This window comes from Mustela erminea, chromosome 5, assembly GCF_009829155.1.
Source record: "Mustela erminea isolate mMusErm1 chromosome 5, mMusErm1.Pri, whole genome shotgun sequence".
Classification (NCBI taxonomy): domain Eukaryota; kingdom Metazoa; phylum Chordata; class Mammalia; order Carnivora; family Mustelidae; genus Mustela; species Mustela erminea.
In genome coordinates this window covers 446,667-473,800 of record NC_045618.1, presented here as the reverse complement: position 1 = coordinate 473,800, position 27,134 = coordinate 446,667, and the positions used below count along the sequence as shown (strand labels likewise).

At 60.3% G+C, this 27,134-nt stretch overlaps 1 protein-coding gene across 1 annotated transcript; it reads left to right on the top strand.

The window, feature by feature from the left end:
- Positions 1-12,642: 12,642 nt before the first annotated feature.
- DNAJA4 (DnaJ heat shock protein family (Hsp40) member A4) lies at positions 12,643-25,402 on the top strand. Its single transcript, XM_032341855.1, has 8 exons — positions 12,643-12,860; positions 13,922-14,060; positions 18,967-19,147; positions 20,541-20,645; positions 21,563-21,790; positions 22,606-22,836; positions 24,800-24,900; positions 24,988-25,402. Exons 1-8 carry the CDS (start codon positions 12,781-12,783, stop codon positions 25,201-25,203), a joined length of 1,281 nt encoding a protein of 426 aa, XP_032197746.1. The 5' UTR covers positions 12,643-12,780; the 3' UTR covers positions 25,204-25,402.
- The last annotated feature ends 1,732 nt before the right edge of the window (positions 25,403-27,134 follow it).

Sequence of the window (27,134 nt, the reverse complement as noted above, 5' to 3'; positions counted from 1 at the left end):
CAGCTCCCTCCCGTGGAGACAGACCAGACCGGGAGGAGCCCGGGGATCCCACGGGCTTGAGACCAAGAGCTGTTTCCCTGAGCCGCAATGGGCCACTGGCTCACTACCTTGCATTTGCTTTCCACCATTTTCGGCCTAACTGCCCCCCACCCTGCCCCCGCAAGAAGTGCAGCCCCAACAAAGCCTCAGGGCAGAAGCGTTGCCTCCGGCTCTGTTTTCTGGGGAGCCCGGGAGGACACCGCTGCTCACAAGCTGTGTGACCTTATGTGACCTCTCTGCAGCTTCCATTTTCTCATCCGAAAAAATGGAGCCCTAATAACCTGTCTCACGGCTCACAGGGAACTAATCACACAGAAAGCGCCGAGAGCCGTGGGAACTTTCAGCAGGAGTCAGTGTTCGTTGTTTTTATTACCCTGGGTCCCGAGAAAGCTGCAGATTGGCACAGAGGCAGGTCCTCCTGGAGGGGGTGGGGGGTGTGCAGCTTGTGGCTCAGGTCCCCGCCGCAGCCCACGCTGCAGCCCATGCCAGCTGCCGTTGGAGCTGGGGCAGGGCTGGGGCTAGGGAGGGAGCCCCAGACGGGGATCCACAGGCCTCGGCACCAGCCTGCACCACCCTGGGAGAGGTCTTTGTGGCCCAGAACCTCAGTTTCCCCACTTATGAAGCAACATTAATGTGCACACCTGTCTCGGGGCCTCCCCGCGGCTGGGCCCATGGAGCTCCAAGGACTTCACTGACTGAAAATTTAGTGAGTCTTTGCCCCAGGCAAGGTGTGCGCGTGCCAGGCCTGGGCACCTTGGCCTCTGTGATACACCTGTGGGAACTGAGGCCCAGAGAGAGGACGCAAGCTGGGCCGCATGGGTTAAGGCCCTGGGCACACCCCCCTCCCTCCAGGTCCTAGTGCAGACCCCCAACGTCAGGGAGCAGGGGACAGGGTCTGGGGACCCTCCGGCTTCTGTCTGTGGCCTCTCCAGCAGATGGCCCACCAAGGCCTTGGAGTCCTGGCATATGGCCTGGGCAGCCAGGCGATGGGCCCGAGGCCCTGGGGGAGGCCAGCACTGGTCCCTGCTGGGACTGAACACACAGGCATGGAGCGGGTGTCCTTTGCTCGAACACTGTGCTGTACTTAATGGCCAGCCTCCAAGGCCAGGCAGCAGGGTGTGACAGAGGAGCGTCTCTAGCAGAGTCAGGCTAGGACCTTTCGAGTTCTGACCCTTTCCTGTCCAGCCCCTGCTCCTTGATGTCCAGAGAGCACCAGCTGGGAAGCAATGAGGTGCCCCAGTGCTTAGGTGTAAGTGGCCGCATCCTAACCTACTGGGGTTGGCAGCCTGGCCCCCTAACACAGGATAGGGGAGTGGGGTCACGCTGGTGTCCCACGGGCCCAGAACTGTGCCATGTGTCCATGCCTGAGGCTCGTGTGTGTGTCAGGATGGCCCTGCCAGGAGGCATCTGTGTAACCCTGCTGTGCAGACAGGGATACTCTGAGAGGCAAGGATGTGCTGAGGTCCCATAGCAAACTGTCACGGACTTGAGGCCAGAACCCGGGTGGTCTGAGCTCCCAGCCGGGCCTGGCCCTGCAGGGCTAGTATAGCTCAGGAGGTGGTTGCCCTCGGTGTGAGACACATGGAACATGGAACGCAAGCCAAGGACATGTGGCAATGCCTTGTTATAGGTAGGGAGCCCGGGAGACAGCTCCCAGCGCCATCTCCCGTGGGGTCACTGCAGGAAGCTCACCCGGGGCTGGGCACAGAGCTTGCACGAGCGCTCGGGTTCGGTCGTGGGTCCGGGGTCTTCAACGTGCCGCTGCACACGCTGGCGGTCCAGAAGTGGTAGAAAGCCCCACCCCAGGCGCTCCTGGAGAAGTAAGTTGCTGGAGCTCACTCGGAGACGGCTCAGGGGCCATCACACCCAGCCCAGATTTGCTCACGGAAGGCGCTGCCAGGTGAGACCCCTACTCGGGCTTCCTTCCTGGCCCTTCCACTGACGGCTTTCGGCCCTCTGATTAGAGCCACGTCCCGATGCACCCGAGCTCACAGGGACGGCTTGCTGAACGTGGTGGGAACTCTGGGGAGGCTCCCTGACGGGGGGCGGGAGGTGAGTGTCTGTTGTGCTCAGGGAGCCTCCTGAATGGAGCTCAGGGCAGGTACAGCCGCAGCTAAACGCGTTGCCCAGGAGTCTGAAAAGCTTCCCTCCCCCAAATAAGAATCTGATCACCCCAATAGACCGTTTTTGCCATGGAGGACTTCAGGAGATCCAGCCTTTATGGAGTTCTTCCTGGGGCAGAACAGTCAGACTCTGAGCCCCCAACCCCCAAGAAGACTGAGTGGAGCCCCAGGGGGGAGCTGGGGGCTCAGGATTGGCTTCCATCAGCCCTTTCTGAGGACCCGGGTCAGAGAGGAGCGAGTTACCCCCAGGGACCTTCTCAGCATCTGTAACTGCCTTCCCTTGGGCTTACCCCTGTTCCGAGCAGGCATTCACGCCGCAGGGCCATGGGAGGCTGGAGAGGTGACGGAGGGGCACAACGCGGGGAGGGCTGCCTCCCCTCACTCCAGGCTTCCCACATTCACCTCCTCTGGGAAGCCTTCCCAGATACCCCTATATGCTCCCGCTTCTTCTGGTACATTCCATGGAGACTTGCTCCCTGCCATGCACAGCTACGCCGGCCCCTCTACTCAGTCTGGGTCTCCTCTGCTTTTCCCGGTGGCTCCAAGGACTGGTCACTCGGCACGGGGATGAGGAACACAGGTCTGAAGGCGTAGAGTCCAGCCTGGCTGGGAAGGGGGCCTTGGGCATCAGTAACCATGGAAATGGGACCACTGTTTGAATCAAGCTGTTCTTTACCACGCCCTGTGCTACAGCACTTTATGCACATTCTCTTGTTTAGGCCTTATACAACCTTAAAAAAACTGTGTTATTATAATTTTACACATGAGGATCCTGGCCTGGGGTCACACAGCACAGGACGGAGCCAGACTTTGAGGCCATAAGTGCCACCTGTCTGAGCCATTATCCACGCACACAGCTCCGGGGCTCCCTGGTGAAGGGGGCTCTTCAGGGGGTCGGGGGCACTGAGTCTGAGAATTCCAGGAACCAGGCTGTGGGAATAGAGAGGTGCTGCTCAGAGAACCCGGGGGCATGTGGGCCGGGAGAGGAGAGCATGTGTGTGGACCCACCAGGCAGTTCCTGGGTTTGGGGCAGGATTACGGCCGGCCACCGAAGATCTCCATGTCCTAACACAACCTGCGAATATGTTAATATCCACGCCAGAAGGGACCTGGCCGTTGTGCTCAAGTTAAGGACCTCAGGATGGGAGCCTATCCTGGATTATCGGGGGTCCCAATGTGGTCACAGGGGTCCCTATAAGAGGGAGGCAGCAGGGCCCACAGGAGGGGAGATGTGACCACGGACACAGAGTCAGGAGACGGGGGAAGGGCCCTGAGCGCAGCAGTCACGGGGACAGACATGGGGACAGACAGGGGGCTGCCGACCATGTCCAGTGTGTTTGCATTTTAGAAAGCCAAATTCAATCCCACAAATACTCACCGAGCGCCTTCCCTGTAGTGGGCAATGCGAGGGGCCTGGGGAACACAGGGGCAAGGGGGTCGCTGCACAAAGGCAGGGAGGGCGTTCCAACCCCCCAGAGGCCGCGCAGGCCCAGCAGGTTATCACCAAGCTGCAGCCTGGACAGAGCCAGGGCCCGACCTGCAGGTGGGGCCTCTGTTTATCTGTTAAGGGTTATCTGGAGGGTTCTTCGGGGAGCCCTTCTCTGCGGACGCGCCGGAGCCGGGGGCAGCGGGGGCGGGGGCAGTGCTCCGCAGGAGCGTGTCTGTGCCCGCTGCGGCCCTCGGCCCATTCTGCGCATGCCCCACAGGGAGGTCTCCACGCACCAAGCTGAGGTTATCATGGGGTGAAGGGACCGGGAGGGGGTGAAGCAGCGTCACCCACGCCCACGAGGAGATCTCACCCCTAGGGCCGGACCTACAGACGTGGACACACGTGGCCCAGAGACATGCATGATCTGTGGCCACACTAGCCCCAAACCCGAAACACCCTGAATGCACACGCGAGCAGAATGGGAGACAGACGCAAGTTACTGTCAGACCGAAACGGGTAATTCTCACCAAGCTCACACCGAGCAAAAGCAGCGAGTACAGGAGGACACGTGTTACCGGACTCACTCAGACCACGCTCACATGTTACCGGACTCACTCAGACCACGTTCACAAAGAGGGACCGTGACTCCATGTGCTTGAAGTCGGGGCGGCTCCCTGGGCAGGGGTGTGCGGTGCTGGGGGGCCGTGGGGGCTGCTCCAACCCTCAACTGGGGTTACTTGGGAGTGTTCACTTTGTGGGGATTGGATGAACCCTGTACTCGGGGTTGGTGTGTGTCTGGTGGGGACGTTATAGCGTAGTAAGAAGTTTATTTTTCCGATCCCTGAGCCTACACTCGCCGTGAGCGCTGGGTGAGACTAATATAATTACGTTAACTGTCCTGGAATGTAAAATACAACAGAGTAGAATGAGAGCAGAGGACAGTGGTCAGGGCGTTCTGTTGGCTGTGGTACGGGGCTCGTCTGGGAGCGAGGGGCTCGTCTGGGAGCGAGGGGGGCTCAGGACAAAGATGCCGTGTGACCCTGGGCAAGCTGGGGTCACTCCGGTCTTCATTTCCTCATCCCCAAATTGGGAGGGTGTGTAGGTGGATTATTCGATTTTTGCAGAAACTGAGGAAAATGTTTGCCCTGTAGCTAACCAGCCTCCTCATAAAAGACAAGAAAGAGGCCAAGACTTTGTGGGAGCTGAAGAGGTTTTCCACGTCCTCGCGCTGGTCACGTGAGGGATCGGCTGTACCGCCACCGGCCCTTCTCCGACCTCGGCCACAGGCAGGTGTGCCGGACTGGGAAGAACACGGAGGGCACTGGGATCCTTCGGATGGGGCTGGGGTCCTGGCAGGGTCCCCATCTTCGCAGTCTGTGAGCCGGGGTAAGCCAGGGGTCTGTCTCCTCACTGGGGAACTGAGGGTGATCGTGCCCGCGCTGCTGGGCAGGCGTGAAGCTCGGCGAGGAGGGGCCGGCCGTGGTGCTTCCCTCCAGCTGGCGAGCTAGGTCTCCTGCAGGGACCAGCCCAAAGCCAACCTCCGGTCCTCCTGACAGCGTGTTCACGCAAACTACGCAAAGATACGGAGGCCTCCTAGGGCCGATCCAGTGCCTCGAGGGCCTTCCCTTGCCAGCCCACAGCCCTGGGAGGGTCAGAGAATTGGGAAGAGTACGTGCTGGTGTTCTGGGGCCCTGTCCTCACTGTCTGTGTGGCCCTCCCAGGGCCTGTGGGCTTGCTGACCCCAGGCCCAGAGACACCTCACTGGATGGCATTCCAGTCTCTCTTCCCGTGCTCAGCTCCCGGCCCCGCTCTGTGAGGCAAACAGGACTTCGGGGAGGGTCCTGACAAGGGAGGGACAGCTGGGGAGGCTGCTGGGCTGGACGCCGTGGCTCTGAGAACTTTGGAGGGGCCCCAAGTCCACACCTCTGCAAACCCTGTAGCCTTCTGGGTGGACACTGGTGTTGCCCTGGCCCGGTCTCAGAGGATCCAAACCTGTGGTTTGTTTTTTTTTTTAAGATGTTATTTATTTGACAGACAGAGATCAGAAGTAGGCTGAGAGGCAGGTAGACAGAGAAAGGCAGAAGCAGGCTCCCGGCTGAGCAGAGAGCCCGATGAGGGGATCGATCCCAGAACCCTGGGATCATGACCCGAGCCGAAGACAGAGGCTTTAACCCACTGAGCAACCCAGGCTCCCCTAAACCTGCTTATTTTTAATGACTCTTCCCTACGTGTATTTTATATAAATGCTCATGCAAAAAAAAGAGATACACACAAAGAAAAGCAGAGTAAGAAAGTAAAAATTACACAGAATTTCGTCATCCAGAAATGGCGGTTGTTGGCATTTTTGCGCATGCCTTCCTGAGGTAGGTGTCGAGTTCCCCGATAGGTCTCGTTGGTGAGCATTTTTGGCAGTGGGCACCAGAAACTGGCTCTGGCCAGCTCTGTGAGCAAGGTTATACTTGGCTGATGCCATGGGAAAACCCGAGAACTAGGATAGCTCTTCCTGACGGGTCAGACTCGGAGGCAGAAGGCGGCTCTACTGCACAGCACACGGTTTCCCGGGTCACCTGCCCACATGCAGTCGCGGGTAGGGTCTCCCCTGGTGCAGGAGGGCTCTCGGGGCCTGGCGTCCGAACCCTCCCCTCGCTTTCCGTTAGCTGCATTCAGACCCGGGACCACCTACCCGAGGGCGGTGGGAGGACCTGCAGAACTGGCAGGAGGCCAGACACCAGCTTTATGGGCTGCGTCCCTCCAGGTGCTCTGGGGGCCATGAAGCCAGGAGCAAGAAACAGGCCAAGCGCCCGGGAGCCGCGCCAGCCCCACTACAGCTGCCTGGAGGTCTTCCTCCACCTGGGTCAGTCTCGTGGGACCTGGTGTCTTAGAAAGGAGCATCTGGTGGCCAATTCCAGGTCATGCCCTCATCCCTGGCCTCCAGGAGGGGAGGCGGGCTCTGCCGGGGGCACTCAGCCCCTCCCAGGGAGAGACTGCTCTCTGGAGGGCTCCTGGGAAAGAAGACCGGCGCTGGGCAATCGCATAACCATGTTCGGTAGGACACGCTTCACTGCGCTGGGCTGCCGGGTGGGGCTGCTCCTTAGGCCTCTCCCCACCGGCACAGGGAAGTCAGAACCGATCTGGTCCATGCAACTGCCCAGGAGCCTCACGTGATGGCTCAACGCAGGCGGCATCTCCCCATGGTTTCTGTATTTGGGCCCCAAATACACAAGGTCAGCTTCCCCAGTCCTTCCATTGCCAGCCCACAGGTGGTGGCAAGAGGGTTTGGGAAAGGACGACAGGTGTACATTTCCCCGCCCACCCCACATTGTGGAGCTGCGATCTTTGCGGGACCCCCCCCCCCATGACGCCTTGGGTCCTTGACATCTCCCAGCTGGCATTCGACAGCGGGTACAGATGCCCAGCATGCTGGGTTCTCAGGGAAGCCGACGGAAGCCTTCCACTAGGACGACAGTCACCAGGAATGACAGCCGACCAGGCTGGTGACACTGGTGTTGGCACGCTGGGAGGCTACAGGGACTCGCACACGCTGCCGTGAGCGCGCACACGGATGTAATGGCAGCTGCGCGGGGGGACGTGAACATCATGGCCGCATGGGGGGCCGCAGAGGGCACAGCCGTCCTGTGGGGCCAGAACTCAGCATACAGAGGAGACTTTCTGGGATGAAGGAAACGTCCTCTCTCTGGATCCGGGTGGTGGTCACGCGGGTATACACTTCTTTATCCATTCATCTGTCGTCGGACATCTACTCTTCCACAGTTTGGCTCCTGTGGATGTTGCTGCTATAAACTTTCGGGTGCACGTGCCCCTTTGGATCACTACGTTTGTATCTTTAGGGTAAATACCCAGTAGTGTGATCGCTGGGTCATACGGTAGCTCTACTTTAAACTTTTTGAGGAAATTCCATCCTGTTTTCCAGAGTGGCTTTACCAGCTTTCATTCCCAAAATGGTACACTTTAAAAAAAAATTTTTTTTTTTAATTTATTGAGAGAGAGAGAGCATGAGAGGGGAGGTCAGAGAGAGAAGCAGACTCCCCGTGGAGCCGGGATCCTGATGTGGGACTTGGTCCCAGACTCTAGGATCATGACCTGAGCTGAAGGCCGTTGCCCAACCAACTGAGCCCCCCCGCACCCAAAATGGTACACTTTAAACATGGGCAACGTGTTGTATGTCAGTGCTACCTCAACAAAGCTGTTAAAAAAAAAACGATACCAAGTATATGATGAGATGAAAATATTTGCAACTTTTTTTTTTTTTTTTTTAGATTTTATTTGACAGACCGCAAGAAAGGGAATACAAACGGGGAGGAGGAGAGAAAAAAGCAGACTCCCCACTGAGCAGGGAGCCCGATGTGGGACTCCATCCCAGGACCTGGGATCATGACCTAAGCTGAAGGCAGACACTTAACTGACTGAGCCACCCAGGTGCCCCATTTGTAACATTTTTACAGTAACTGTTATTTACCTTATGTGAGCTCACTGCAATGTTTGAACACAGTGCGTAAAACTTCACGATTCTTTTCTGAATCTAAGCATTGAGAATTTGGCAATGCCTCAGAAGAGCGAAGTGTCTGCAGATCAAAGCTGAGCGCGGCAGGGGCTCCGGAAATGTTCTGGACTGAGCAAAAATAGAAGACAACATGTGCAGAAAGCCTATATTAACGAGCGTGATTTTTCTGAGATCATGCAGCAATACAGTTATGGACTGTAAACCTGTAACAGGTCTGGGAAGTAGACCCCCCGCCCACCTGGAACCCAGCAGGCTGCAGGCACGAGTGGGAGAAGCTGCGGCCCCGGCTCCAGACAGCGCAGCGGAGCGAGCGCTGCCCTAGTGTGAGGCTCCTGCTGCTGCGTTGGGTTCACACTATACCTTAGCAGACCAGCTGTGCCACAGCCTTAAGTGCAAAGGATACAATGTACATACTGCAAAAAGGCTTTGTTGCTAAAAGATACTCCAACCATCTTCTGAGCTGGCAGGTGGTCTTGCCTCGGAGTGGAGGGCGGCTGCTGACTGATCTGGGTGGTGGTCGCTGAAGGTGGGGTTTGGGGGCTGGGGCAAGTTCTTTCTCAAGATTGAATTTATTTCTTTGAGGGGGAGGGGCTGAGGAAGGAGGAGAGAATCTCAAGCCCACTCCCCGCTGACCGCAGAGCCCCACGTGGGGCTGGATCGGGGCTCGATCTCATGACCCTGAGCCAAAACTGTAAGTCAGATGCTTAACCGGCTGCATCAGACAGGGGCCATGGGCAGCTTCTTAAAGTAGATGATAACGTCGGATGCATGGAGCGACTCTTCCTTTCATGAAGGATTTCTCTGTAGGGGGTGATGCTGTCTAAACTTCTCTCAAGATGAATCAGGCCTCTGAAATCCTACTGCCTCTCCAGCTTAGCTTATGGAATATTCTAGATGCTTCGTGTCCTCCCAACAGTCTTCACAGCATCTCCCCCAGGAGTAGATTCCATCTCAAGAATCCAGTTTCTCGGTTCGTCCAGAAGCAGCAATTTGTCCGTTCAAGCATCATCATGGGATTTTGGCAGTTCTTCGGATTCTGGCCGTTTTGCTTTCCCACGTCTGCGGTGACAACCTCCCCTCAGTCTGGAACCCCTCAAAGTCGTCCACGAGGGCGGGAACCCACGGCTTCCAAACTCCTGTTTGTTGTTTTGTCTTCTTCCCACAGATCGTGGATTTTTTTTTTTTTTAAGATTTTATTTATTTATTTGACAGAGATACCGAGAGAGCACAAGCAGACAGAGCAGCGAAGGGAAAGGGGGAAGCAGGCTCCTCACTGAGCAGGGAGCCCGATGTGGGGCTTGATCCCAGGACCCCGGGATCATGACCCAAGCCAAAGGCAGTCGCTCAACCAACTGAGCCACCCAGGTGCCCCGATCGTGGATGTTCTTAATGGCATCTGGGATGTGAACCCTTTCCAGAAGGCTTTCTACTTACTGTGCCCGGATCCTCAGACGAATCCCTGTCCAGAGCAGCCATAGCCTTGCAAAGTGTATTTCTTAAAGAACAAGACTTGGAAGTTGAGATGACTCCATCCACAGGCCACGGACCGTCCACAGGTGTGAGGACAACCCGAGTCTTGCCCATCTCCATCACAGCTCCTGGGGGAGCCGGTCACCGGGCACTTCTGCGTTCTGGAGGCGGTGTCCCCCCTCACACCTCACAGACCATCTCCGCCAGCTCCAGCCCTGCCCCTGCCTTCATGGACCCGAAGCACGCAGGGGCCTGGCTCCGGGCTGGGCTCTGGCGGAAGTGGGTGCTGTGGCTGTCGGACCTTCCGTGCAGACCGCATGCACTTTCTCCGGATCAGCAATACAGCTCTTTCCTGTTGTCGTTCCTGCCTTGGCAGGCATGGTCCTTTAATTCCCTTTGAGAACTTTTCCCTGTATCCCCCCCTTGGCTAATGGGTGCAAAAGGGCAGCTTTTGGCCCATTTTGGCATTTGACGTACCTTCCTCACTAAGCTTAATCTTTTCTAGATTTGATTTAAAGTGAGACACAGGTGACTCTTCCCTTTCGTGTGGACACTTTGAGGCCCCCGTCGGGGTATTAAGTGGCCTAATTTCAACCCTGGTGTGTCTTGCGGGGGAGAGGACAGGGCAGCTGGCGGCGGGCGGCGGGGGGGGGGGGGGGGCAGCGGGAACATACCCAGCTTTTCTCAGCAAGTTCATGGTCTCCCACAGGTGCTGCTCCTGGGGCCCCTAGACAGCGACCGTAATAACACTGCAGGTCACTAACCTCCTTAACAAATAGGAGAAAACAGCTGGAAATACTGGGAGAATTATGAGATTATGTAGCACAGAGACACAGAGCGGGGAGTGCTGTTGGAGCCATGCAGCCGGGAGACGTGCGGGACCCAGCCGCCGCGGACCTGCTTTCCACAGACGGAAAGCAGACACTTTCCTCACAGTTCAGAGCCTCCCTCCACCCTGGCCCTGTGCTCTCCGCCGTGGTTCTGCCCTCGCTGCAGCACAACCTCCCTTCCCCTTGGCCCAAGACGGCAGCATCACTTCTGGTGCATGGCTGGGGCACGGTGCATACCTTCCTCCACAAGGTTCTTCCTGCCCTCCCCACCCTGTCACGTTCATTAGAGGACGACGGGTTTAATATCGCAGCGGAGAAGAGTCTGCTTCTAGGTGTCCAGAAGTAACTCGGTGCTCCCAAAAAAGAATGTGGGAGTAGGGGTGGGGGGGGCGGCTGGGGAGGGGCCGGCCCTCGCAAGGAGCCAGTGTAGACACAGGCACACCAGCTGGGTCTGCTGGCTGGCGCTGACGGCGGATTCCACCCTCTCACAGACGCTGGGGACGGAGGCCCCAGCTTCAGGTGTCGGGCGGAACAGACGGTAACAAGTCGCAGCAGCCATGAGTTACTCACGCGGGCACTTCCGGGGTTGGGGGGGTGGTGGGTCATCTTAGGGATGCGGCCGTGAGCTGCTGGAAATCACGTCAGTGTCTGTTCCAGCCTTTAGAGACCAAGGTTGGGCCTAGTTAAGAAGAGCCTGGGTAGATGTCACAAAGGAGAGATCTCTGCCAGCTGCTTTAACTTAGACGAAAGCAGAAAGACAAAAAGTACCCCAGCGTCTGGAGCCGGCCAGGGCCTTCTCACAGTCAGGAAACAGACACTACTACTATTAACCCCATGAAGTTCCAGAAATGTAAGGCTCAGAAAGGCTAGTCACCTCCCCAAGGTCAAACAGCCAGAAGTAACCCTGTGGGGATGTGAACCCACGTCTCATGGCTTCCAAGTTCATCGCCCTATTCTGCATCCAGAGACCGTGGCCACCCTGGATGGCTGTCATGCCGGTGTCCCTGATCTGGAGCACTGAGCCCTGGCTGTTCCTGGAATCACCGGAGCAGCTTTGCAAACGCTGACTCTTCGGCGACACCCCAGAAGGGCATGGGTCTGCAGTGTAGCCCAGACCCAGGGACCCCTAGAAGCACCGGGTCGGAGACCCACGGTGCCACAAGCCTCTGCTATTACATCCCATCTGATCTCAGAGAAGCCGGAGAGGTGGGCGGCAGGTGGCCGTGACAAGGTCCTGCGGACGAGCTCAGGTGAAAGCTCAGCAGCTTCTGACGGCGGCTACGGAAACTTGCTTCCTGACCTGCAGCTAGACCTAGAGCTCTGTTCTCGAGCAGCCTGATGGACGGGGACATCTCCCTAAGCAGAAGAAGTTTGCTTGAATTTTGCTTGGATGTTCAAAGTCACATCACTCTCCCGCAGACCCGGAAGAGGGCATGGAGCCTGCCTCAGCCACAGGACCCCAAATAAAACCAGGGGATCCTAGAAGAGAGCGGTGGCTTCCCCTCCCTGACAGTATTCAAGGCTGGGCTGGAGCCGGGAGCCTGCAGTTTACTGATAACACTCCTAGGCCCGTTTCTGCTGTGGGGCACGGCAGGCCACAGCCCAGGTGGGTGGGACACCTGTGCCTGCAGCCTCCCAGGCAGGGCCCAGCTCCAGCGCCAACCCCCACTCTCAACATGCACATCGCTGGGCCCACCAGGTGGGCCCTCCAGCCGGGTCCAACTTAGTGGTTCTGAAGGTCCACCCCCCCACCCCCCGCACGACAGGAGGGTCTGCTGCCTACTCTTGGGAGACCTGGACACGTGGCTACTCACCCCTGAAACGCGCCACGGCACCCCCGACATCACTGCTTACCTGTGGGGGACGGGGGGAATCCCACTGTGCGCAGCAGGGAGGCCCTGGTCCACAGATGGGGCGGGCAGAGCACCACAGCGCGAATCTGGAAGGGCTTGCGCTCCTGCCAGCCTCAAAGATGACCCGGGGGGGTGCCGGCAGCGGCAGGGCCCCGGGAACCAGGGTCCCGCCATGGCCGCGGACCCCCACCTACCCTCAACCCCTCAAGCATGCAGCCGTGCGCTGCAGGCCTCCCCACGCCTCCCTATGCCCGCCGGCCGTGACCGCACAGAGCCCCCCCCCCCCCCCCCCCCCCCCCCCCCCGGGCGCGGCCCAGCTCTTGCGCGCAGGACGCAGCTCGCCCAGTCCCACCCCTCGGGGCAGGGTTTCCGCCCGCGCGACCCCTGGAGCCGGCCGGTCCTCGGGCCAGGGGGACCCGGAGACCCAGGGAAGGGCAAGGCGGCGGCCCCTGGGCGGCGGGACGGTCGTCGGAGGGCAGCAACTGCGCCGAAGCCCCATTCCCAGCCCCCCGACATGGCCCGGGGCGGCAGTCAGAACTGGAGTTCTGGGGAGTCTGACGGGCAGCCGGAGGAGCGCGTGGCAGAGGAGACCGGGTGAGCCGGCGGGGTCGCGTCAGGCCCCGCGTCAGGGGCGGGGGGCGGAGGGCGGGCGAGCCGGGGGCGGGGACAGAGGGCCAGGTGAGTCAGCCATCGGGGTCCGGGGTCGGGGGCCAGGCAAGTCGGGGTTTGGGGTCCGCAGCCAGGCGCGTAGCCGTCGCGGGTCTGGGGTCGGGGGTCCGGGGTCTAGGGCTCTCGGGGTCGGGGGTCCGCAGCCAGGCGCGTCGCCGTCGCGGGTCCAGGATGAGGAGACCGGGGTCTGGGGCTCTGGGGGTCGGGGGTCCGCAGCCAGGCCGGCCGGCCGTCGGGGTCGGGGGTCCGGGGTGTCTGGGTGGGGCTCTGAGGGTCGGGGTCCGGGGCTCGGGCTCGGGGGTCCGGGGTCAGGGTCTGGGGGTCGGGGGTCCGCAGCCAGGCCGGCCGGCCGTCGGGGTCGGGGGTCCGGGGTGTCTGGGTGGGGCTCTGAGGGTCGGGGTCCGGGGTCAGGGTCTGGGGGTCGGGGGTCCGCAGCCAGGCGCGTCGCCGTCGTAGGTCGGGGGTCTGGGTGTAGGGCTCTGGCGGGCGGGGGTCCTCACCCAGGCAAGCTGGGCGTCGGGGTCCGGGGTAGGGGGTCCGGGGTCGGGGTCTGGAGGGCAGGGGTCCGCAGCCAGGTGAGCCGGCCGTCGGGGTTGGGGGTCGGGGTCCGGGAAACTGGGGTCCGCAGCCAGGCGCGTCGCCGGCGCGGGTCCGGGGCCCGGGGTCGGGGGATCCGGTGCCCGCCGCGCCCCCGCCGCCCCGCCGCCCCGCCCGCCGCCAGCCCGCGCGCCGCCGGAACCTCCGCGAAGGTTCTGGGCCTTTGTGGCGTCACCGTCTCTCGCGGAACCTTCCGCCGGCGCCGAATAAAACCCGCGGCGGAGGAGCCCGAGGCCGAGTGCGGCGGCCCCGGGCGGCGGGCGGCGGGCGGCGGGCGGCGGGAGCCCAGGGCGGCGGGAGCCGGAGCCGGAGCGGGAGCGGGACGCGCGGGCGGGCAGCGGGAGGTCCGGGCGGCGCTGACCCGCCGCGCCCGCCCCGCCCGCCCGCAGGGACAAGATGGTGAAGGAGACCCAGTACTATGACATCCTGGGGGTGAAGCCCAGCGCGTCCCCGGAGGAGATCAAGAAGGCCTACCGGAAGCTGGCGCTCAAGTTCCACCCGGACAAGAACCCGGATGAGGGCGAGAAGGTGCGGGGCGGCGGGGGTCGGGGGCCTGGGGTCGGGGGAGGCGGGGCTGCGGCGGGGGTCACGGGCCTGGGGTCAGAGGCCTGGCGGCGGGGCCGGGTCAGGCTGCGGGGGAGACTCTTGTCGGGCAGTGGAGGGGCAGGGGTGGAGGGAACGGGGTTGAGGGGCTGTTGCGGAGGGCAGGCAGCGGGGGTTGGCGGCCTGGGGTTGGGAAACTTGAGGTTGGGGGCAGGCGGTGGGGGTCAGGGGGTTGGGGTCTGGGGCAGGTGCTGGGATTGCTAGGTTGGGGACAGGCAGTGGGAGTTGGGAGACTGGGGTCAGGGCCAGTATAGGGACTGGGGCTGGGGACTAGAGTTGGGGGCAGGGGTCAGGGGACTGGGGTTGAGGGGCTGGCAGCAGGGCTGTGGTTGGGGGACTGGGGTTGGACTCAGGTTCAGGACAGGTGGTAGGGGTCAGGGGGCTGGGGTGGGGGCAGGCGACAGGGTCGTGGCTGTTGTGGTCATTGGGGTGAGAGGGCAGATGGGGGGGGTGGTTGGGGCTGCAACAAGCCCCGGGAGCCCTGGAGCCCCCCACTCCTCCGTTGCCACGGCAAGCCCACATGCCACCCAATGTGTCCAGCTCCCGGGGGCGTGTGGTTGGCACAGCCCCGGAGGGCAGGCCTGTAGGAGGGGCCGCTGGCAACCCCGGGAAACAGGCAACACCAGAAGTTGTGCACTTGCCGGAGCCGGTGGGTGGAATGGTTTGTGCTTCTTCCTTGTTGGTGCATCAGCACCGGCAACCCCGTGGATTTGGTCTGTGTGCCTGTCTCCCACCTGGTCAAGGTCATGAGACACTGAATAATCTCATTTATTAAGCAGGGACAGGGAGATCTCTACCCTGACACAGCACTTTACAGGAATGGTTCAGGTTTTTTGTGGATCTTCAGGACCCGCAGCAGGCGGGAATGCTGTGTGTGGTGGCGACCGGACTGGAACAGCCGCCCTGCTCTGTCCTAGGAGGCCCGTTAGCCCACTGAGCCGGTGACTGGCAGGACAGCCTGCTGGTTCCTGGGAAGGCTGCTTAGCTATCCCCGTTCCTCCTCCCACGGTTTGCCACTTTCTTAGAAAACTCCACAGTCTCAGGTGGTGTAGGGGAGGGTCTCCTGCCGTAGGGACAGCAGAGACCCCCAAGCGGTGGCTGAAGCTGCTGATCAGGCATGTAGAGGCAGGAGCCCCGGACACTGCCCGTGTGTGCCTGCTCCCATGCTGGCGGCTGGCGGCAGAGCTGGGAGGTTATATTTAGCCACATGTGCCGAGTGCGGCTGTCACAAGTTTACCATGCTTTCCGCAAGACCGTTCGCTGCTCACTCGCATTCTCTCATCTATATTTAGAGGTCACTGTGGCTGTTGGAGGGCCTGGCTTGGTCCGTAGTGTGGGGAGTCACAGACGTGCTCGTGGCCCTACTGGAGCTTGTCGGGGAGAACCTCCTCTGGGGGGGCGGGTGGGGGGAGCGGGTCCAGGCTTCTTGGCAGATGGCTCAGAGGCTGGCTTCGGTCAGGGCTCAGAGCAGCATCCAGGAGCGTGCTCAAGGCTGTGTGCGTGCCCTTGGAGCAGGTCTGCTTGAAAACTTTCACTTGACCTCCACGTTTCCCGGGGGTGCTGCCTGTGCGTCCCTCTCAGTAGACCATCTGGATTGCTCCAAGCTGGTACTTACTCAGAGCCAGGCACCGAACTGATGTCCCATGTGAGGCTTCTGCCTGGGGCGTGGGCTGTGATGTCCCCACTGCTCATGAACCTTCAGTTCTGTGGTCCCAGCAGGCTGAGCCCTGCCCTGAGCCCCTGGCCCCGTCCTTCTCCTGCCCTGGTGATAATTCTTGTCTAATTTCTGCACCCACACCCACCCCCTGGCCCCCACGCCTGCTCCCTGGCCTGCTATCCCGTGCAGGGGCTGGAAGGTGGTCGGGCTGGTGGAGGGAATCAGACACGGTCTGGGACGGCAGTTGCTGTGGAAGTGGGGTTGGAGATCAAAGAGGGTGAGGTGACAGTTCATGGAAACTCTGCAGTTAGGTTCCCTGAGGGGAGCTTCCTCATTCATTCACCAGATCCCTGTTTTTGTCCTGCTGTGTGCTGGGCCCACGGTGTAGACATTGTCTTTCTCATGCAAGTCTGTGTGCGGGTCTTGTCCACCTTCTTTGTGTGGGAAGAACTGGTAGAACCTTTGTTGTTCCTCCTCAGTTTGTATTATTCATGTCTCTTCAAAAATAGATTAAGCCGGGTGCTTTCACCCGGCAGGGAGGTGAGTGAGCCAGCCAGCGGGGGTGGAGGGAGTGGCCTTTGTTTTGTGTCCTGTTGTCCTGTGTTGCTAAGCATCGGGCAGCCGTGCTGGCCACTGGCCCCTCCTGGGGTGTGTGGGGCCTGCTGTGGTGGCTTGTCCACGGGGTGCTCGGCCGCGGGCCAGGGGGCCCCCCTTCGCAGGTCAGGGCTCTTACCTTCCACAGCTGGAGAGGAATTCGGGCTTTTGGCCAACTTCACTGTAGCTTTTCATTGGAATAATAGATTTTCAAGTTAAAAGTCACACGTGAGGGGCACCTGGGTGGCTCAGTGGGTTAAAGCTTCTGCCTTCAGCTCAGGTCATGATCCCAGGGTCCTGGGATCGAGTCCTGCATCGGGCTCTCTGCTCACCGGGGAGCCTGCTTCCCTCTCTCTCTGCCTGCTTGTGATCTCTCTGCCGCTTTCTGTCAGATAAGTAAATAAATAAATAAAATATTAAAAACTCACACAAGAGCGTAGCAGTACGAGAAGCGCGAGCCTGTAGAGGAACGCCGCTGCACACGGCACCCTGCCGCCGCTCCCAGGCCACTGTGCACACGGGCTCCCGCGGGGTGATGGTGGTTTGCTCGCCAGCCCATGTCACAGACACGCTTCCAACCCGTGACATCATCCCGAAGTCCTGTTTTCCTAGCCACGCGGTGATCTCGGTCCCGCGACGTGACCACAGTCAGAGAGGTGAGCCGGTGAGAGCACTGAGCTCAAGCTGAGGGGGTGGGACGACCGGAAGGGGGGGCTGGAGCCGCAGGGGTGTGGCGGGCCTGCTCGGGGCTGTGGGTGCCCGCACCCTGCCAGAGATGCGGCCCGTTGTTAACTGCCCAAGGGACAGGGCGTTTACACTTCTTAGGTTGGTCATTGGGTGACTTTCAGGTGTTGGGAGGACTTGGGGAGTGGTCCTTGTGGAAGTTTCCGGGCAGCATATTCATCTGGTCCCTGACGTGCAGCCGGGCCCGGAAGGTCGGGGCTCCTGCGCCCCACGCTGCAGTCTTCCTGTCGTGGATGGGGTAGGGGCGAGGGAGGCCTGCTGCTTCGCAGAAACAGAGAGAAACAACGGAGCACAAGACATGGCTGCCTTGAGAGCGAGCCTGACATCCCTTGAGGACTGGGTCTGTTAAATTGGCTCGTTACTTGTTAGCTCGTGCTTATTGTTGGTTAATTAGAGTGGATCTCGCTCAGCGATCTGAGGAAACCCAGCTTCTCTGTTTGCTTCCGTGTTTGGTTGCTTCTAGCACGTTCTCTTCTCCGGCTGTGGAGCCAGCCATGCCGTAGGCTGTTGACAGGGACCCCGTTTGACAGACTGGAGAGGACTCTGGAGGCACCCTACGTCCCGTACTCATTTCTGAACTCCTGGCCTCAAGCCATTCATCAGATAAGCAGACATGGCTCTGGGTCCCGGGTCGTGGCTGAGCGTGTGCCCTGCGCTCTCGGACTGGCCGCTGTGGTGGGGGGCGGGGGGCTGTAGGGAGCGCAAGGCAGCGGCTGGCCGGGTGGCCTAGAGTGAGGCCTGGCTTGGATTCCGGGGCCACAGGCTGCCTCGAAGAGCTGGGGCAGTGGGCTGGGTGCCGGCCGGCTCTGGGTGCCGTGGGCTACACCGAGGCCGGCACGTGGAGGACAGGTGCAGGCCACTGAGGAGCTCCGGCGTGGCCCTGGGCACAAGGTGGCCTCTGTGGCGTAGGCGTGCGCTGTGGTGAGGACAGAGCGCAGATATTTCATAGTGTTCTAATTTTATTTTAAAAACATCCATGTCCCCCCTGCCCTTTGATTAAAAAAAAAAAACCTATGTACCCAGAGGAGCGTGGGGCAGTGAGCGCTGGGCCCCCTCCCGCCCCCCACAAACGTGGGGCGCCTGCTTCACCTCCCGGCCCTGATGCTCCCGTGTGGCTCCAGCCTGTGCGCGCTGGCCTTGCCGGAGAACTCGGACCCTGAGGAAAGACTTGCCTTCTGCAGTCGCTCTAGGGCCTCCTGTAGTCACCCCCGCACCCCCCAATCTGCAGTCACACGTGGCACTTGGTTCCCTGGTCTGTCTTGCTGAATGTCTTTCAGTCTGGGTTTTCTGATACTTCTGTTTACAGCCGGATCCCTGTGGCACGCTGGTGGCAGGAGGGCGGTGTCTTAGGGACTGGAGCAGAGGGTTTGCTGCCAGATGAGGTGTGAGGGGAAGGGAAGCACGGTTTTGGCGCTGGCGGTACTGGAGACGGAGGACTGGGCCGGGCCCGGAGGACGGGTTCACACGTGTCGGCAGCATGCATGGACAGGTGCCCCCGAGGCGTCTGCCGCTGCGTCCCTGTGCGGATGAGCTAGTGCACGGGGGGGCCGGGGAGGCCGGGGAGGCCGGCGGCCGTAGCTGGGAACCGGGCCCTTGCTGGGCGCCGGGTTACATCCAGCCTGACTTCACGGTCTTTGGCTTCAAGCTGGGTGCAGGGGAGGCTGGGAGGAGCGACCGCTCCCCGCAGGCCCCATGGCCCCCCGCTCCTGAGCAGCCGGGTTCCAGAGGGAGCGTGGCCTGCTGGGGAGCGTGACTGTGTGCGGAACACCTCCGCCAGCACCCCAGAGTCGTGGTCTGCCGAGCGGCTCACACCTTCTCTCTTTCTCTACTTTAAAGTTCAAGCTCATATCCCAGGCTTATGAAGTGCTTTCAGACCCGAAGAAGAGAGACATCTATGACCAGGGCGGCGAGCAGGCCATCAAGGAAGGAGGCTCGGGCAGCCCCAGCTTCTCTTCGCCCATGGACATCTTCGACATGTTCTTCGGGGGCGGGGGACGGATGGCTCGAGAGAGGAGAGGTGAGTGCCTTTAAAGACGCTAACTAAGTTTCATAATTTTTGAATGTTACCGGTCATGGGAATCGGGGCAGGTCATGCCTTAAAAGGGATCATTAGCCTTAACTAGCTCCCCCACCCCCCAGCGTCCAGACCACCCCGAACCTCTTGGCACTTGGACACGCGCCTGACACCTGCGGACACTACCCGACGGGAGCCCGCGGGTGTGAGTGGGGCGGTGGGGGAGGACGTTCCTTTTGCTGTCTGCGTCTCGCTCATGGGGGTCAGGCCATGGGGTGTCCTACAGGACATCACAGCACCTCCTGTCCCTGCCCCCCGACCCGGTCCGTGCGCTCCATTTCCAGCCGGCGCTCTGTGGGCTGTCTCACTTTCTTAGTCCGCGGGCCCTGTCCCCCCGCAGGTGCGCAGGTGTGACCAGGTTGGTAAGAGCCTGCCCGCCTCGCACTCTGCTGTGCGTCGTGGTTCACGGCTTTATCCCCAGGAGGTGAACGAGGGCCCCAGGCAGCTGCGACGCCGGCCAGGCCACGCGCTGCCGCCGCTGGCTATTACGCACGGTCCCCAGTGGCCCCTTTCCCTGTCCAGTTGACTGTGGATACTCTGCTTTGAGTCCAGATAGCCTAGCTTACTGAGATCCTGGGTAAAATGAGGAATGAGCTCCGCCCCGGGGTTTACGAAGGGCGGGTTGTGGGTTGCCACAGCGAGAGGCCCTGGAGGGATGAGGCAGTGTCTGTTGACTTTGAGCTTCAGAAGCTTGGCCACTCGCTCTCGGACACAGGGTGCTGAGAGTCCTGATTCCCTCAGGAAGAGCCCTGGTGCCATGTCGGGGCTGCTGGCTCATGTACTTGACGATGGACATGATGGAAACTGCAGGCCCCTCCTGCCTGGTGCTCTCCCTGTCTCGTGGTGAATAGCTCCCGTGTCCGTGTTGCCGGCCAGTGAACAGGACAGTGCGTCTTCACGACTGAGGGAGCTCCGAAGGAGCCCCTGGGCGCTGCGAGCCATCCGACTCTGGCCTGGCCCTGGGTGGACAGACTCCCTCCCCAAAGACATGGGGCCCACAGATAAGAGTTCAGCAGAGGAGAGAGTTCCCACTTGGCCACAGATTACAGAAGGGCTCTTTAGGGCTCCTTCCGTGGGGCACTGGCCTCAGGTTTGATTTTAGGAAATAAAGATGTAAGGTCTTTTGGTCGATGTCTATAAACGATTGAGGGATTGGCTCTTAGCTATAAAGGGTGTTCGTTCTCATGGCTGGCTGGGGTAGTGGGGGGGTGTGTGGCCGACGCACCCTGTCCTGCCGGAGGGGAGTGAGCGCCCCGCACGGCTCTGCAGCCGGAGCTCATGGCGACTGCATCTCCTGCCGTGTTACTCACTGCTCTGTTCCTGCTCTCCCCCTAAGGCAAGAACGTTGTCCATCAGCTGTCTGTAACTCTCGAAGATTTGTATAATGGAGTCACAAAGAAGTTGGCCCTCCAGAAAAATGTAATTTGTGAGAAATGTGAAGGTAGGCGGGAATGTTTGAATGAGTCCCGTGGTTGTGATCCCTTAGACCTGGAAACAGTTCTGATTGTTCCATAATGGGGAAAAAAGTCATTTTTTTGTCTTTTCAAATATAAGGGTCCAACAGACTGCAAACTGGTGACCTAAGGGCCAGGTCTGTTTTACTGTGCCATGTACGTTCTTTATTCAGACTGATATTTATTTAACACGTAGATCATTATTTTAAACCCGTAAAAGTGCAGAGGGCTCACCCCACTTAGGGGTCAGCAAACCTGTCCTGTGACAGGGCTGGGCAGGAAGTGCTTCAGGTCCCCGGCAGCGTGGGCAGAAACGGGCAGAGCCGCCGTGACCCGGGACGCTGGCTGTGGTTTACAGTCCCTTGACTCGCATGCAAGTTTAATGAACACAGTTTTTAAAAACTAGGATTTTTTAAAAAATATTTTATTTATTTGACAGAGATCACAAGCAGGCAGAGAGTGGGGGGAAGCAGGCTCCCTGCTAAGCAGAGAGCCCAGTGCAGGGCTTGATCACAGGACCCTGAGATCATGACCTGAGCCGAAGGCAGAGGCTTAGCCCACTGAGCCACCCAGGTGCCCCTGAAACTAGGATTTTTAAAGAAAAGTTGTCTTGGTGACCTCAGACGCACATGGTCGTGACCCTTGGCCACCTGGAGGCCCAGCTGGTGAAACTCATGTAATGAATGTGGCCGGCAGGGCCAAAGCTGCAGATATTCACAGTCGCGTGTTAAGGTCTAGATGTTCCTTGCTGGGTTAGAATCCTCCAGACTATATACTGCCGACCAAGACTGCAGACAGAGTTCCAACCCCAGTGTCCCGTGGAAGTGCTGCTGACCGCCCTTGCTGGCCGGGGGCACAGGCCACGCGTGGAGGAGCCTGGCTCTCAGTCCTGCGTCCCCTGCAGGTGTCGGCGGGAAGAAGGGGTCTGTGGAGAAGTGCCCTCTGTGCAAGGGCCGTGGCATGCAGATCCACATCCAGCAGATCGGGCCGGGCATGGTGCAGCAGATCCAGACCGTGTGCATCGAGTGCAAGGGCCAGGGCGAGCGCATCAGCCCCAAGGACCGCTGCGACAGCTGCAGTGGCTCCAAGGTGATCCGTGAGAAGAAGATTATCGAGGTGCACGTGGAGAAAGGTGAGGCCGCACAGCTAGGCGCTCCTCCCCGCTCGGTGTGCTGCTGGCGGCTGACTGTGGGGCGCACAGGTCAGGCGTCTGGGACCTGGAGCGCAGCGCGGCAGATGCTGGTCCCGCCGCCCCGCCCTCCCGGCTTCAGTGCCGGGCCGGTCACCAGCCAGTCTGTGTGCTGCAGCTGGCTTCTTCCAGGTCAAAAACAACCCCTTTTGAATGAAGGTTTTACAGTGCTCTGAAAGGTGCTTGACCTTGAGTTTGGTTAACTACCCTCCCCCCATTTCATACCATTCCCTTGGAATCATTCTTGACCGCCTTGGCCGATTGTCGGCCAGAGGCTCGCTCCTTCCTGCACCTGGTCGCCCCACTGCCCAGATGCTCCCAGGTACCCCCCTCCCCATCCCCGTGCGCCCGACACCGTCATTGTAAGGCCTTTCTCATGGTTAGCTGCTCTCCAGGTACTTCCACGCTATTCTGTGAGTTCCTACTCTGGTGAATATGAACTAATGAGAGATGAGACCAAAGTGTACAAATTAACACCAGGAGGGCGTTTTTCCAGGACTTCTACTGAAGCACGTGACTGTGCGTGCCCTCAGAGCCAGGCCCCGGGGTGCAGCAAGAAGTGGATGGTGACCCGGGCGCGCGGTGGTGGGTGTGCGGGGGGAGGCGTGGTGATCCCAGCACTGCTCTGGTGCGCGTGCCCACGCGCTCAGGAGGTCTGATACGTCCAAGTCCCCAAAGGGCCGTGTGCCGTCTTCAGAGCTTTGTAGAGTGCACGGTTTTTAAGAGAAATGCTAATCAGAAAGGATGATGTCTCACAGGTATGAAAGATGGGCAAAAGATTCTGTTTCACGGAGAAGGAGACCAGGAGCCTGAGCTGGAGCCTGGCGATGTCATAATTGTGCTTGATCAGAAGGATCATAGTGTCTTTCAGAGGCGCGGCCACGACTTGATCATGAAAATGAAAATTCAGCTTTCTGAAGCCCTCTGTGGCTTCAAGAAGACGCTAAAAACGCTGGATGATCGAATCCTCATGATCACGTCCAAGTCGGGTAAGGTTTCAGAGGTGCGTCTCTGAGTGCTGGACTGGGTGGGTGCGTCTGGGACGCTGCTGGCCGCTAGCCCCGCTTCACCCCTGACGTTAGCACCATGTCCTTTGCTCTCAAGTTTAGAGTCACTGCTGATGACTGAAGAATTTTATGACTCTTTAAATATGCTCCTAGAAAGTATTCCAAGTTAGGGGGAGGGCCCCCAGCAGCAATCTTGGGGCCAAGCCCCATACCTCAAGCTTTAAAAACTTAGTGTGGGAAGCAGATAGTGGAGGTCTGTTCTGCGCGTGCCCCTCCAGCTTCCGTGCTGTGGGCACATGGGAGACACCGTCAGGTCCAGTTTTCCTGAGGAGACCTTGCCCGTCAGCTTGGCCTCGGCTGCTCACACGCACAGGCCAGGGGGCAGCATTGAGGCCTGCCGGTGTCCTCCAGGGCACGTGCACCCAGCACACACGAAGCCGCCTCTGGCAACATGGAGGCCGCTCGTCTGTGTCAGAGTGCGTCTGGGCGGGGCGGGGGGGGTGCAGGCTGACACTCTGGCCGTGAGTGGAGCTGCTCTGGTCCCCTCGCCACACCCACGCCCTCCCTGCCAGGGTCAGGGAGTAGCTTGCAGCTGGGTGGGTCGTGACCTGCCTGTCACTGCGTGGCGTGACCGGTGCAGGGTGCGCACACCGTAGAGGGCCCGGCCTCCGGGTGCCTCCTTCCTTCCCATGGCCTCGTTCGCTGTCTCTGCGGCTTCCCTGTACACTGTTCCCTCCTTTTCTGTACGTAAAAGGATATGGATTCTGGATCCAAGCCTCCATCAGAGTTTTTTCTTTTTTTAAAAAGCTTTTTATTTGGAAACTTTAAACTCACAGAAAGTTGTAAAAATAAACAGTACCACGGTCATCCCCTCCTGTTGACATTGAAGCCCGTTTGGGCACCTTGCTGTAAGGCAACGCCCATGTGAAGCTGCAAGCCGCGACCCCTCCCAGGTCCCTAGTTCCTCCCTGCTTGAGGGGAGAAGGTCGCAAGCAGGAGTGGGTTCAGGGTCTGCTCGCGTGGCCCCAGGCCCGACTGCGGCACCGAGGGTGCGACAGGCCAGCGTCCGCAGGAAGTCGTGGGAAGCCTCACGGTCGCAGGGCTCCCGGCATCCCACTGCGCGTGGGCAGTACCCTGCTGGTGGCCTGGGGCAGAGGGGAGACCCTGTTCCTAGCGTGGGGACGGGAGGGGCCGGGGCCTGGGAGGACCTTCTGCCGGAGACTGCTCTTGTCCGTCTTGCTCACTGACGCCGCTCCATGTCCTGTCTCCCTGCGCGCACCGTCTTGTAGCTGCGCCTTATTTCGCGTCCCTTCGCTGCTGCTGTCAAGGCACAGAGACTCAGGATGGGTGGGGAAGGCGCCCTGGCAGCCGACGGAGAGGGGCCTTCCGCAGGTGGCTTCCCGGCCCGGTCAGTCAGAGGCAGAAGTGTGAGGGGTAGGAACGGAGACGGAACTTTCCAGCACACAGGACCACCGAAGGCCCTGCGGCTGAAGGCCCCACGCCCCTGCATGCCCCCGGAGAGGGTGCTCGGTGCCTCCCCCTTGCCAAGTCCGCAGTGGGGAGCCGGCTGCCCGGCAACCAGTGTTTGGCACCCCCTCCCCCACTCCTCTGCAGGTTCACTCCCTTGTCTGTGTCACTGCCAGGCTGAACAGCTTATCTCCAGGGAGGCTGTTGGGCCCTTTCTTTCTGTTGGGGGAGATGGGATTTTCAGACGTGCAGCTCTGCAGTTCCGGGGCCCAGACCCGGTGGTGCCTTTTGGAAGTTGTTGTGGCAGACCCCAGTGTGGGCTGGACTGCCTCCAGCCCTGACCCCAGGGTTCTGGTTCCTGGTTCGCTTTCCACGCTCGTCCACCTTGGGCTGGAGGGGCCGGGCGCCACCCCGGCGTGTCCCCATCCCCAGCCCGGGCAGGGTCTTCCCGCTCCTGACTGAGCCTTCTCTGCGGCAGGCGAGGTGATCCGGCACGGGGACCTGAGGTGTGTGCGCAACGAAGGGATGCCCATCTACAAAGCAGCCCCGGAGAAGGGGACCCTGATCATCCAGTTCCTCGTAAGTTCCTGAGTGTGGCCGCCGCGGGCGGGGTCCGGGCGTGCCTCCGCGCCGGCCCACCACCACCGCTCGCTCCTCGCCCTGCAGGTCATCTTTCCCGAGAAACACTGGCTGCCTCAGGACAAGCTCCCGCAGCTGGAGGCCCTGCTGCCCCCACGGCAGAAGGTGAGGGTCACGGACGATATGGACCAGGTGGAGCTGAAGGAGTTCAGCCCCGGCGAGCAGAACTGGCGGCAGCAGCGGGAGGCCTACGAGGAGGATGACGATGGGCCGCGGGCCGGGGTGCAGTGCCAGACGGCGTGAGTGGCCGCGCGAGCGCCCCGAGTGTAACGTTGGCACAATGAAAATGGCATCGCCTAGCGGCCTCGTGTCTGGGGTGTCCTGTGTATGTGTTCAGCCTGCTCAGGTGCTGAGTGTCGTCTTGGTTTTTCTTCTGTTTTTCCTTTGGTTGTCACTTAAGTTATAGCTTAATTTATATTTAAACGTTTCAAGTGTGAATCACTTCCAGTCTGCACATGGATCTGTTTATTCATGTTTTCAGGACACTTCTGAGATGCCGGTGACGGCACTGACACTTGCTCCCGTGGGGCTCTGCCGTGTCCTGTCCGCCAGGGCAGCCCCCTGCAGGGCCCTGGGCAGCGCCCCAGGCGCGGCTTCCCTGCCCTGCCTCCAGGGCTGCTGAGTCTAGATTCTAGATGATCCTCCTCCAGAACAGAAGCGTGTCTGTGGCCTGGTTCACAGGGCGAGGGCTGCGGGGCCACCAGCCTTGCTGCTGCTCTGTGGCTGCAGTGGGTGTGTGATCATCTCTCTCAAAAATTTCTGGAAGCTTCCTGGCCTTGTGAGGACACACCAGGCTGACATAACTGTTTGCTGGGGCCCTGCACCTTGTCTGTGGTCGTGAGGACTTTCTACCGGCAGCCTTTGCAATGTTCTCCCACCCAAGTGCTTACCGTGAAGAAAAGGACGCGCCCCCCACTCCACCCCTCCACACCCTGTAGCCTCGGCAGAGGCCACGGGAGCAGCAGTCCAGGCTGGGAAGGCACAGCCGTCTGTCTGCACCCCCTCCCAGAGGTCGTTCCTCTGGCTGTGTGGCCACGGGACACGGCTTCCTGCTCGGGCAGGGCTCTGCTGTGCGTGGTGGCGTGGGCCGCCTCCCCTGACGGACCGTCCTCACGGCTTCACTCCCGGCAGGCGGCCACAGCTCACGTGGAGTTGCCGCAGCCCCAGCCATCACCGGTCCCTTCCCTCCCATGGGACCAGGCTCCAGCAGGACCGGGCGGGTGGGTGCCACTTGCTCAGAATGGTCCCTGCTTTGACCACCGATCAGGACAGACCTTAAAGCTACTCTTCCAACCAAGCCCGTGTGAAAACCCGTCCACAAATGGACCGCAACTCCCTGGTCTTCCCCACTGTGCGACTGCTGGGGGGCGGAACTATGTTCAGCTCCCAATCCTGGTCGTGGGGGTAGGATCTGGAGGGTGTTGCCTAAAACTCACTCCCCCTGTGCACCCATCACTGCAAAATTAAACCTGAGCTGGGATGAGAGACCAGCGGCTCTGGCTGTTTGTTTTCGGGAGCTCCCCCACGGGTGTTAGGGGCCAGCCTGCCTCGCACCAGCGGACGGGAGTCCGGACCCGAGGTGGGGCGAGTGCCGACGCTGGGCGGGGGGAAGCGTCCACGGCTGTGCTGCCAAGGCCAAGGGGCAGGAGAGGGGCACGGGCTTCATCCTGAGGGTGACGGGACTGGGGGACAAGCATGCAATCTCACAGGCATATGAAGTCATTAATAAGAAGCAATTATCTTCAGAGTGAGCCATTTTCACACAGGCCCCGCTGAAGGGGCACCGGCCTCTGGGGTGCTGGAGGCAGGGCTGGAGCCTGGGGACATCGCGGAGGCAGCAGGGTCCACCACAGGCCACAACCCTCTGTGCTGCCGTCAGGTGCACAGTGTGGCTGGGGACGTCCTCAGGCTATCAAGTAGATGCCCAGACAGGCAGGACTCCAGAACATTCCTAGTGGGGCAAACCCCCCGTTCCCTTCAGGACCCCACTCTGAGACCGACAGTGTGTGGGGCTCAACCCTCTGGAGAGCAAGCCTGGGCTTCTTGGCTGGGAGGGCCGGGGAGGGCCGGTGAGGGCCGATGAGCGCCGGATCCCGCCATCTCTGGGGCAGACACCCCTCCCGCGCTCCCATCCACACCAGGGCAGCTGAAAAAGCCCGTTCACGAACACGGTG